Source organism: Cydia pomonella, chromosome 3 (assembly GCF_033807575.1).
Source record: "Cydia pomonella isolate Wapato2018A chromosome 3, ilCydPomo1, whole genome shotgun sequence".
In the NCBI taxonomy this organism is placed as follows: Eukaryota; Metazoa; Arthropoda; class Insecta; order Lepidoptera; family Tortricidae; genus Cydia; species Cydia pomonella.
In genome coordinates, this window is record NC_084705.1 from 1,163,727 (window position 1) to 1,176,830 (window position 13,104).

Below are 13,104 nucleotides of genomic sequence, written 5' to 3' on the forward strand. Positions count from 1 at the left end.
AATTTTTCTTTTCAAAATATAAACGTAAAATTTTATAAATAAAGTGGGTAATATCTTGAAAAGTACTTATCATTTATTTTTACTAGTTATATTAATATGCCCCGTTATATAATAACCCACTCAAATCTAATCGACTCGAAAATAAAAATCAAAATTCAATTTCGGAAGCAATAACAAAATTGCAAAACAATATCTTGAACACAAATTCTTTAAATCTCAAAACGCTGTAATAAATTTCAAGTATTTCTAAGAAACTGCGAAGTGACTCGATTAAAAGATTCGAGACTGAAACATAAAACTTTTATTTACTCCGTTTTTAACAAATATGGGTTAATGTGTTCCGTGTACGAAAGTAATGTCTTAGCAAAAGAAAGCACTGAACACGAAAAACTAAACATCTTCTACACAACCCTAATTCATTACTAACAAGGTTCATATTCTAAAAACTGACAGAAAAAATGTGGTAATACATTTACCAGTACAACAACATCAAATACAGTTTCACACAACCTTAATAATACTGTAAGATAGTTGACAATCGTTTAGCATGAAGGAGTGAAAGTGTGGTAAAGTTAAAAATAGTAAATCGGTGATTTTCGGAAGCGGTCGTGAAAGCTCGGCAGTCGGTAGTGCGCGGCCGCCCGCCTAACAGCGCGCGCGCAGGCTTGGGCGGAACGAATTTATCGATAGTCGTTTATAGTCAAATATGTTACTATTACTTAAGTGGGAATGAAGGAAACGGGAGATATAGAGTATACTTAATATTAAACTGAAGTGAAAATGATGATAAATAATGCAAGTGCTATAAATAATCGGTTTAGTAAAATTAAACTTCGAATTTACTAAACCAATTAGTATTGAAAGTGAAACTACATAAAATATTAAGTGTGTGAGAGTTAAATATTTAGCTATAAAGCTGAATTCCGCTTAACATAATATAAAAGTATTAATAGTGCAGTGTAGACAATAATGTAGAAAGATATGTATCACTAGTAGCAAATCACGAAATGCATTCCGTAACATTCTGTCCCGCCCCGCCGAACTCCGCACGTGCGTTTATTTTCATTTATAAATAGCCCAGACGCAGCTGCAGCATGATGTCATTGAAAGAAAGCAGTGACGTCACTGACGGCCATGAGAAAGAGAAAGAGCTGGCCGAGCTGCCTCCGAGTGGTACCTCTTTGCATAAGCGGCGGAGAGGCGAGCCTCCTGCCTCACTTTCAGTAAAACCACAGACTCCATCTGACGAGGGATCCTCGCCTTGCACTGCCGGACCTAGCTTAGAATACTCCTGGTCACTTCCTGAAGGAGAAGTCCTCGATCCCGAAACGCTATGCGAAAGCATGATCCAAAGACTTAAAGATCGCGACGACTTAGCCTCTAAACGTGGGAAAGATCTCGCTGTGAAGACAAAAGATACTGTCGAAGCGTTAGAACAGCTAGAGAAGTTAGTACAGCTGTTGGATCAATTCGTAACTTTAAAAGAGCATAACGCCCGTCTATTAAAAAAGTTACGAGATGTGAACCATTTAAAGCGTCTGCATGAGATGTATAAGAAAATAGAACAAGAAAATGTGCTGTTAAAATCTGAAGCTAAGGAGATGCAAATGATAAACGAAGCGTTTGACGCTGAATTGGAAAGCGAGTATGGTCAGGTATTGTTTGACAGTATAATGGCTGGAGGAAGGAGTATGAAGAGGTCAGGGTCAAAGTGGAAGGGTCACGGAAGATTCGGGGGCTCGTTACTCAGGAGGCAGAGGGCCAGGTCGGCTGGAGGGGATGAAAGTGACGCGACGCCGGGCACGCCGCTAAGAAGACGATCGGAGGGCATTTTTTGCAAAGAGGTGGAGAAATCTAAAGTTTCAAAGTGGACTAAAGTGAAAGCCGCTTTTAGGTAAGTGTTTTCATATAGTAAATTTAGTATTTTTTTACTTCTTAATAAGTTACAAGATCGCCTGAAAATAATACAGAAGAGAGATTTCCTGAGAGATTTTAATATGTTATGGCCACGTATTTTAAGTAGTTAGTAAGTTGCTAACGTATACATATAATAAGTTTTGTTTGAACTATATAAAAGGTATTCATTAGCTTAAATGACATAAATATAAAATAACTTAAATAAGCTAAAACTACAAATAAATTAAAATTACCACATAATAACTTTTCTTTGAATGAATTGAATTCCATAATAATAATAATAATAATTAAGCCTACGAGTATATACGTTCCACTGCTGGGCACAGGTCTCCTCTCATGCGCGAGAGGACTCGGGCTATAGTCCCCACGCTAGCCCAATGCGGATTGGGGACTTCACATACACCTTTGAATTTCTTCGCAGATGTATGCAGGTTTCCGCACGATGTTTTCCTTCACCGAAAAGCTAGTATAGTATTCCATAATTAATTGAAAATAAAATAAATATCCTAAGTGAATTTTGTGAATTTTGACAGTAAAATGTAGAATTGGTGATTAATAATAATAACAGTTGGCTCCATACTTATATCATGGAACATTTAAGAGGAAATTTGGAATGTTTTTGATATTTCACTGACACCTGTAAAATGTCTACCGCTTTACGCTTTAAGAGTTGAATGTCCAATCCGTCCTTTATGTTTTCTATGTATTTAATGAAAGCTACTGCAATTGGTTTCAATATTATTAACCAATTAAAACTGTTGTGGTTTTTGCTCCAGTCATGGAATGCATGGCGCCATTCATTTTCAAAATAACAAATATCTATGAAAAATTAAACTTAAGCAGCTCTTTGGCTCTTGTTTATGGTAAAATGTTTCCAGCGATTAAAAGCTGATGGTAAATACTTTTTTTTTCCCATTACTGGTACCTGTTCCATTATAGGGGTGTTTACTATAGGTACTTTATTATCGTATATCAGTTGTTATTGCAAACTATCATATTTTTTTAAATATCTAGGTATTTTTTTCCAGTGCTTTTTCTCAGTGGACCTATACCTATCAGGCTTAAAATGTCAAGTACTGTCACTTTCTGACACTATTTACTTTTACAGAATCGTTTCTCACTTGATATAAACAACACTAAAAACTAGCTAGCTTTAATTCTATTCTAAAAATTTTCGACAAATGAAAACTAGTAAAACAATTAAAATTCTTCTGTAAATAGATCTTAAAATACAGTCTCTGCTAAATTAAACAAAACGCCGCAAAAATGCTTGAATGTTTGCGTTTGTGGTCATGTCTCTTGCCAACATACACGTGGTCATCAATAGCTGTTTATTTCTGATCAAAGAGCTATTACTGTAAGAAAAAATCGGCCAAGTGCGAGTCCGAACTTGCGCACCGGAATTCCGTACGAACTTTGAATTATGTCATCGAACAATAAACATGAAAGTCTTTTGACCATAAGTATACTAAGCATATTTGCGAACAGCGCCATCTATCGGTAAATTGACTAACTAATTTGCGCGACTTAAGTTGTTTTTCTGGGATATTTTTTATTAGCACACGTGTCGTATTGATATAATCAGTCCTGTAATTATTTTCGCCGATCAAACAATTCAAAGTGTACAATGGACATCAAATATATTGGAGCAGCCGAAGTGCTAAAATATCTGAACGCGCATTAACGTCTTGACAATAGAGGTGTGTTCAGGTATTTGTGAGCACCTTGGCCGCTCCGATATATCTGATCCGACTGTAGATTTAAAAATAACAACTCGTTGCTATACAAACAAAACGCCAAATAAATGCCCGAAATGTTTTTGTCGCGGTCATGTCACTTGCCAACATCGATGTTTATTTTTGATTAAAGATTAATGAAAAAAATCTTAAAATTTGTTGGGATTTTTACTGACTCGGATAATAGAGTCGGACCAATCTAACTCTACATCATTAGTTTGCAATGTTTAGTGTATATGGACTGTTTGTCTGAAATAAACGTATTGAATTGTATTGAACCTAAATTAGGAACGTCTAAAACTATAAAAGGAAAGATTAAAACAAAAAGATGTTTAGAATCATATAAACAGCTTGTCCAATGGAATTCCCAACAAATTCTGATTCTGATTCTGATTCTGATTCTGGCTTAGTTATTAGAAGAGAAAAGGAGGTTAATTCGATTATACGTGGTTCCTATAGGTACATACTTCTAGTTAGGAGCCCTCTTTATTCAAAGATAGATCCTCAACTCTCAAAGATTAATCAGAATATAGAAGAGCACCATCTACAATAATCTTTCAACGCTCTTCCCCATTTTAGTGAGATGGACAGTAGTTCTGTAAACAATAACATGTTTTCAGCTGTTTTAAGTTTCTTTTAAAGCGTAAAATCTGTTATTTTTTTACCCCTTTATTCATAAACGTGTAGGGTAAAGGCACCTATTACCGTGGTAGTTAATGAACTTTTCAAAAGAGATCCAAAAATTAAGGGTATCAATGCTGTCTAACAGCCAGGAATATTTTTTTTTCATCAGAGCATTTAATGAACTTTCCGTTTCATACGTTTTTGGATTCATTTTGGGTTATTATATGTATTAAAATATTTTTTGAAGCCAAAATGACCAAATCTTCTATTACCGTGGCAAGGGACAGGCTGTGATTCTATTATCGCGAATTGAGCTTTCATTACCGAGGGTACAATTGGCATGATTTTTCTGCACTCGTTAATAGAAATCAAACTCAAAATTCGAAACCTAATACCGAGGGTTAAAACAATAATAACGACGTGGGTTCTGTATATTATTTTTGTGTCATTAACTTTAATAATGACACAAAAATAAAAAATAAAACTATAGGAGTATGTTTAAAAATAAGAGATATATTCGAAGAGATTATAATTACACTTTGGCACAATCAAATACTATTAAATAGTTAACTTACCAAGTACCCACGAGTACCTGTATAACAAGTTATAAGTTGAATGTATTACATGTAAAACAACAAAAATTACTATTAGTAAAGTTTTACTAAGGACGTATATGACAAATAGGCCAGCCTGTTATTAAATAAAGTAATTTTTAAATGCTATAAAGATTGATAAGAATTTGTCTTACTGACATAATTAGCTGCACAAAAAAACAAGTAAGTAACATTTACTCATAAGGCACAGCGTAAATTATAGTCGAAATTTTATAAGCTGGACGTTTACCACCTGAGTGAAAGTTTACCACAGTGAAATGGTAAACGTCCACCTTATAAAATTTCGACTATATATAAAAACATTTTTAATTCTAATATTTTTGATAAGGTAATTAAGTTAAATAAAGTCTCTCACATATTATGTGTTATAATTTACCCGTTTATAATTAACAAATCACAGTACTTTTCTTATTGCTGATTCTTATAGCTAAAAAAATCATGTCTGAGATTTTGGAATACTGTATAAATAAAATTATATAAAAAAAATATATATAATCGGAAATGTCCGGCAGTTGGGTACCCTTCCTTGTCAGAGTAATAACTGAATCAGAAAACAGAAGAATTTAAATCTGATAATGATAACTGAAGTATAAATTTTATCAACGAAATCTGTACTTGCGGTACCCTAAATGCGATATTTCAATACAATACCAAATAGTCACTCGGTAATAGATAACTCTTTAAGAGCCTATAACCGACCCATTTGATATTTCTCTGGGTCGGTAATAGATTTCTATACATTCTATTACCGAGGGTAATCTGATCATACCATCAGTAATAGGCTTAATTTGGAGTTTAATTAAACCTTATTCCGACCCATAAAAAGAATAAAACACAGATGGTTTTTCAAATCAAATCAAACACGTATATTCTAAAGACATCTTCTTCTAAAGACAAAATCACATAACTGGCAAGTAAATTTTAGGTTTTAACTCAAAATAAAAAAAAAGTTGACAGATTAAGGGTTCCCATAGAAACAAGGAAATCGGTGCTGAAGTTTTTGTTAAAAATTAAGGGTTAGTTAAATACTTTCCATACCACGGAAATAGCTCTTTAATAGCGTGAATAGATCAAGATTGGAATAAATAAAAGAAATTATAAAATTGATAATTTGTACCAAAACTAAAGAGTAAATAACAAAACTACCACTTTTTCTATTACCGTAGCATACCACGGAATTACTTACCACAGAAGTAATTGGCGCCTATCACCGCTGTATTTTATTTTCAATTTTAAACGTATTTCCGGGTCAAAAACTAAGTTAAAAGTAATTCAAAATCGTGTAGAAAACAATACACAACCTCTTAAAAGGCATTGCACTAGTTTATTTGCCATAACTATTACGTAAAACACTAAGTAAGATTGGAGTGCACTTACCTGTGGTGTCACGCGTCTGTATGGAACAACCGGTTCTTGCGCCGCCGTCGCACAAACTGACGAATCGCGAGTTTTTTGTTACACTCACACAAATGCACACTAATGGGCACGATAGACCAATGAATGAGCTTGTTTTGTGTATGCTTTATTTCTTAGGGAATAGATCTGTTTGCTTGCAAAATGCGTATTTGTAAACACCGCGGTGTTAGACGTCGATTTTGATACCCGCGTTAATAGCCGCTGTTACCCTACTAAAGTTACGACGCCGCTGATCATCGTTTGTCCCTTTCCATCATACCAATACGTCGGAAAGGGACAAACGATGATCAGCGGCATCGTAACTTTAGTACACGTTTATGAATAAGGGGCTTACTGTTTAGCATTTACCTATTTGTATTATGAACAATAGAAATCCCGAGTTTAAGACTTTCACTCGATAGAAAAAAATCACGAACATAGGTCTAAAATGCACTTTAAAAAACATAATAAATTTTGCCCAATAGCTATCCTAATCCGGCGGGTTAATGTACGAAAATCTATATGGAAAGCGTCTCTTCTTTACAGTCTTTAACACGCGATGTCAGAAAATTACACACGTTGTATTTATCATTTATATCTTGCGTGATAAATTGATAATGATAAACGGTCACAATACGCTTACTAAAATAATGATTGACAAGATGGTCAAGTGAAGGAAGCTAATTCAGATTATTGAGAAAAAAAACAAAAAAATGGAATGCGCTCCCGCCATCTGTTTTCCCTGATAAATATGACCTCGGTCTCTTTAAAGCAAGAGTGAATAGGCTACTACTGAACCGGTGAGCTCCATCTTAGGCCCTGTCTTCACTTTCCATCAGGTGTGACTAGAGCCAATCGCCGATCAGTTTTTAATTTTAAAAAAAATGAGCTTTATTCAGCGTAGGCAAATAATTAGGTACGGTCACGTTTGAAAATATCGATACGAAAAAAGTGCCAAAAATATGTATACATGACTTTATTGCCCATATATTAAGGTAGTGTATATTTTGGCACATTTTTCGTATCGATATTTTCAAACGTGACTGTACATAATAAACTACATAAGTATAGATCGTGTCATTCACCAAGAAGCGTGCCTTGACTCCTAATGTCATGTTATTAAAGGTTAAATTTGACAAATCTGTGCGTCATCGTGTATGACATGAACTATACTCTTAAATACGTACCTAATGGAGAACAGGAAATAGAATACTATTTTCTATAATAGTCGAGTGAAAGAGCGATCATATTAATATAAAAAGTCCACCTTCTAGGCTTTGTTGTGTTCCACGTATCAATGAGGTTCTTAAACCATGTTTACCTCATACCTACACTAATAAAAATCTCAATAAATTACGAGCAAGAAAAAACATTCATTTTTATTTTGTATTTATGATTCCCGTTTATTTATAACACATAATTTGTCCATGTTGCGTAAAAAAGGTGCATTTATTTTACCTATTAGTATAATTTTATACGCAAACAGTTCTAAGTGGGCCAAAAATCGAACGCCCAAAACAAACTATTTCTTGAAAACGTTAATGTCGAATGTAAATAAGTATACTCGTATCGAACGGTTGTTAGAACGCTTTAAGAACTATATTTAGAAATATCGGCTATTACAGTACTATCGAACAGCATAGATTACATTGTATGAAATACCGTGGCATTCTAATTTCAAACAAATCCACTCTGCTGATTATTGCCGTGCGCGGTGGCTATTTTTAACTTTATGGTAACACTACAATATCCCTTTATTCCCAGGGATTTATATTTGTTAGCCAAAAACGACTTTATTGTATGACAATTAGGTAGATATTTATTGTATATTGTGTTATTAGTGGCTGATCTCAGATATTAAATATTACTTACTATAAAATATGAGAACTTATTTTATTTCATTTGTATAGCTGTGTCCCGTTTTTGGATGGCTCTCCACGAAAGACCAGCGTCAAGGTATCCAATAGGGATCTTGACATCAAGCTGATTGGAATTTTTTTCAGTGACGTTTAAAGTGATTTGTGAAATGTGTTTTTGTTGTTAATGTCGATTAAATTTCTATACTATTCTACTTTTTGATTTAAACTTTTGAACTGCAGTTAGATTGTCATTGCTGGCCCGATTTCGCGTCAGTGGGGCTCAGGGGGTTTGTACAGTCTGCAAATAGGGTCCAACCTCACTAAGTTTTCATGCCAAAAGCTACGCCATATATATGGGACCGTGCGAAGTGCATGGTGGGGGCAAGCAAAGCGATCCCAGCGCATATGGTGGTAAAAATTTGAACTAACTGCGGATAGCGTCTTTAACATTTCGTACAATTATATGGCTCGAAATGAAACTTTTATTTACGATTACTCCTGAAATATTCATTTAAATTGTATGGTGTAAGGGACCATTGTAATCTGTATGAAATGCTTAATATAACTAACGTATTTATTTTGATAATTGTTAATAATGTATGCATGCAAATAGCTTTGCAAATTCCACATATTACGTGATCTTTTTCTAGAAGTTAAGAATGGATATAATAAGTTATCCTTAAAAGATAGACATTTAACATCGCGGACTTTTTTGTAGACCTATGAATGAGAAACAACCCCACCATACATTGTGTTGTTATACCTCAAACGGATTAGGCAGCGTTTTCGATTAAAGCTCCTAGCCAGCGTGATTTTTTCCGAAAACATCGTTATATTTCAAACAATTTACACAAAACCTTAACAAGTTATATACTTAAGCCTTCCTCAAGAATCACTCTATTGATAGATGAAAATCGTATGAAAATCCGTTCAGTAGTTTTTAGTTTTGGAGTAGTTTTATAAGATGTAGTGAATGGACGTTTTCCCCTAGACTTGCGGACACTAGGTTGCGTGACAGTCGTGCACGCTCCCAATAGGCGTTGTCACTACTAAGTTGGTACAAACTTATAAATCTTATAATCTAAGGTCGTTTACTCCTATTTTTTTAAGAGGTCATGAAAAACGCTTTAAAAAAGAGTTTTCGTCTTGTTTTTTTTTAATCACGAAAAACTCAATAAAAGGACCTGAGTTTCATTGTGATATCATAGAATGCGTTCTCGGCCTTAATTCATAGTGACCAATTTTTTTTAAAGTGTAGTTGAAATGACACTACCCTATTATTGGTGGATGATCAGTGAGGTTAACCGGGAAAAAGCGACTATGGGATTATTGCGTCTATATTTTATCAATATGGATTACAAGAGCTCCCGTCGTTTTGTGATAAAAGTGTGAGCTACTTGGAAATAAAACTTCATATACCTAGGGCGCAAAGCGTTCCGAATCTTGAACTTCTTCGATGGAACTTCCGAAGTTCCGATCAACAGTATTCGAGAAATGACGAAGAAACGCAACAACCTCATAGTTTCATCTACTTTCGTTGACCTTACTTGGTTTTTTATAATATCGCGTCTTAATCTTATGGTTCTTCGCAGATGGGAGAAGGCTCAATGGCCACAGACAACCGGCAGCGCGGTGGCGTGTGGCGCGATGGTTGGGGTGGTAGCCCTAGCTGGCTCCTCCTCACCAGGTCTCACCGGCTCCTCTCCGCCTGGCCTGGCGCACCCTGAACGGGACTCAGCAAGCCTTACTCCAGGCAGCGCGCTCTCACTAACGCCTAATTCTAGCTGCGAAGAGTTACGGGAACCAGGTGAGAACTATTACTTATATAATAGTGGGACAAAGCCCAATGGCCTCAAAGAATCGGCAGTGCGGTGGCGTGCGATGCGATGGTGGGGTCGGTAACCCTAGCTGGCTCCTCTCCACCAGGCCTGGGGCACCCTGAACAGGACTAGGCAAGCCTTACTCCAGCCAGCGCGCTCTCACTGACGCCTAACTCTAGCTGCGAGGAGTTAAGGGAAACAGGTGAGAACCCCGCTGGTTCTGGTTGAAAGCAGAGTATAACTCATGAATAGATAAAATATTATTCATAGGTAGGTATCTAAAGATTGGAATGTACGCAAGTTTATCCTGTTTATTATTTATCAGTTCTAAGAACGCATCACGCCACGAATTGCACTGGCGATGTGTTTACAAGCAACCTCTAAAATTTTACGATAATACCCATATAATATGAATAGATATTGTATTTATGTAGTTTATTAAGGCTTCGGATATGAGTCAGGGGATTAATATGAGAGACATTTGTAGTGTAGAGACAGCTTATCACCATGATGATGATAATAATGATGATGATGCTCTCCTGAGCTCCTGACCGATGTCGGCCACAGTGACTGTGTGCTCTGAAGTAGGCAATTTTTAATACGCGTTATTATTAGAGAGGTGGGATTCCGATATTCTCAGCCGACCCTCATGTGATACGACCTAAGAAATAAGTATTTTTATGGAACCTGTAATATAAGGCAGTTTACTAATGTAGTTTTATAAGTGTCTTGTAATTAACAATCTTAGGATATGAGGAATCTGAAAATATTTTTTTTTATTAGCTGATCCACCCTCTGGTGCGCCCTTAGATGGTTCACGTAGTCTATCTTCTTGCTAAATACTCGAACGCTTTTTGGGCACGTCAGTACACCACCTACATAGTTGTAGGAAATTGAGGTTGGCGGCCGAGCCATAGTTCATCTCGTTTTCTGCCGAGCTCACTGCGGCGTTCAGTCTCAAAATCGCTGACTCGTTCATTAATGAGGCGCTGCCATTCAGGGTGCTGCGCTGCCTTGCGCTCCCAGTCAGAAGCCTCTAGTTTGCATCTCTTAGGATGTCCTTAAACTACGTCTAAAAGAGAGGTATGGGCACTGTAAATGTCATCTCGCTTTGTGTGGTAGGGCACAGCACAGCGGATGTCATTCTAGATCTAGAGCACAGCCTAACTGAGGAAGTACCTCCAGCTTACAGAAAAACGGCGCCAAATAACACTAGACCCTACTCATAGTGTTGTGTTCCTGCCGGTGAGTAAGGTTGCCAGACCTCAACGAGGGTGCAGAGTGTTAGGGTCGGCAACGCGCATGTAACTCCTCTGGAGACCGCGCGTTGAAGACCCATGATAGTTCATATTTTTACCACACTGTGTGTTGTCATGGCTATTATTTCTAAAATATGTCATGTTTCTTCTTATTGTTGAAATTAGAATCGAACCAAGATAACTCTGCATGACCTTTTGCCATGACAAAGTGTGGCATGTCATCATTAATTTCAAATTTCCATGAAAATACCACCATTAGCGCCAGCAAGTCAGACCAGCGCTGGCTTTATGCTGAATTGGGTCCATTTCGTGATGTTATAAGCGCCGTAAAATTAATGTCGCTTACGCGCTTAGGTCGCGAGATTTACGGTCCACTCCTATGGGTTATTGTCAAAACAACAACAACTCACGGCGCAAAATACTGGTGCTCTGTGCCGTTTCTATACGTAGCAATTATAGTATGAGAGCGACAAAGATTTTCGATTTTTCGCCGTTAGCTGTGGCCCATATTTTACACATTTAACAGTCTATTACTTTTATGTCTCTGAATCTGTGTTCTATATGATGAAGTTTTCATTATATTTTGTTCACTATGAATGATAAATCGTTCGTAAGCCCACGTGGCGCTAAAATATCTACAATATCCGATCTAAACCATAATAACGTCATAAAATGTATTCTAAACATTATTTTTAGCAATTCAAGCGTCGCTATACTATTCATGTGTTATAGCCATTCTAAAATAGACCGCATTCTTAGATCTAACATCCGTTAAATAGATATTTTATAAAAGGGTGTAACGGCCCGATTCGAAGAATGATTAAGACACGTTTAAGATCTTGGAAAGATCTTTAAAAAATCGATGACTAAACGACATGTCAAAATTTACGTTTATTTCGATTCCGCTGTGATCCTAGTAAGATCTCTCTACAATATTTCTAACGTTAAAGGTGGTCAAAGTGACATTGGTTGCCCGAATCGAGCTGCTTCTGTCAACATATCTAAGGGCTCCTCTACACGATGGACCAGCGTAGGCCAGTCTAAGGGACGCAGCTATGCGGTGAAATGAGATAGCAATATCACTTGCTCCCTCTAACGCATAAATGCGTCCCTTGGACTGGCCTACGCTGGGCCATCGTGTAGAGGAGCCATGAATGAGAACTTATCTAAACCAGAACTTATCGTTATCGTATCTCATTCTTCGAATCGGGCCGTAAGTATGCGAGGTAGTCGACGGGTACGGACCGTGGCGAGATTTGCTGGACATGTCTTGATCATAGATATAAGAAGTAAGGAGATTTATAACGAAGCATAATTTCAACGAGTCTCGCTGTCTCCAACTGGCCCCCACCACATCATTAAAGGCGTGGCCAGACAACTAACTGACGCGCTGTGATCTGTGATTGGCCAAACCGCGCGGTGTAGGAGCCTAGAGCGGCGGCACTAGAGTGAGGACAATTCGATAGAGCTATCGATATTTTACATGTTCTGAACATGACCTTAGAGTTTTGACATTTTTGTTTTAAATAATTATTGCCATAGACTTAATTTATATTCCTTTAAACCTTTCCTTTAATTCCTTTTGACCTTACTTACGAGCTAAGAATTTTAAGGTACTTGTAAGGTATATTAGTTGATCCATAAGTTCTCTCACAAAGGTTTTTACTGATAAAATGTAATACGAGCTTTTAATTTAAAAAAAAACATGTACCATGATGCGAAAGCTTGTTTATGCTTAACTAATCAAATTGGTTAAAATTTTAGTCATTATTTGATGTTGTTTGTTTAAATTGTTTACTTTGGGATTGTCGTTAGACGCGAGCGCTTCATTTTCAAAAAAATAGTTTCAGTTTATTATAGCATATTTCGTCACCAATTGA

General features: G+C 36.5%; 1 protein-coding gene across 2 annotated transcripts in view; it reads left to right on the forward strand.

Annotated features, from left to right (window-relative positions):
* Positions 1–561: 561 nt before the first annotated feature.
* LOC133515740 (uncharacterized) overlaps positions 562–13,104 on the forward strand; it is a 99,611-nt gene continuing 87,068 nt past the window's right edge. For both annotated transcript variants that reach the window (XM_061848308.1, XM_061848309.1), the window contains exons 1-2: positions 562–1,894; positions 9,738–9,952. In XM_061848308.1, the coding sequence (XP_061704292.1) occupies positions 1,095–1,894; positions 9,738–9,952 (1,015 nt within the window). In that variant the 5' untranslated portion in view covers positions 562–1,094. The remainder of the gene's footprint in view (positions 1,895–9,737; positions 9,953–13,104) is intronic.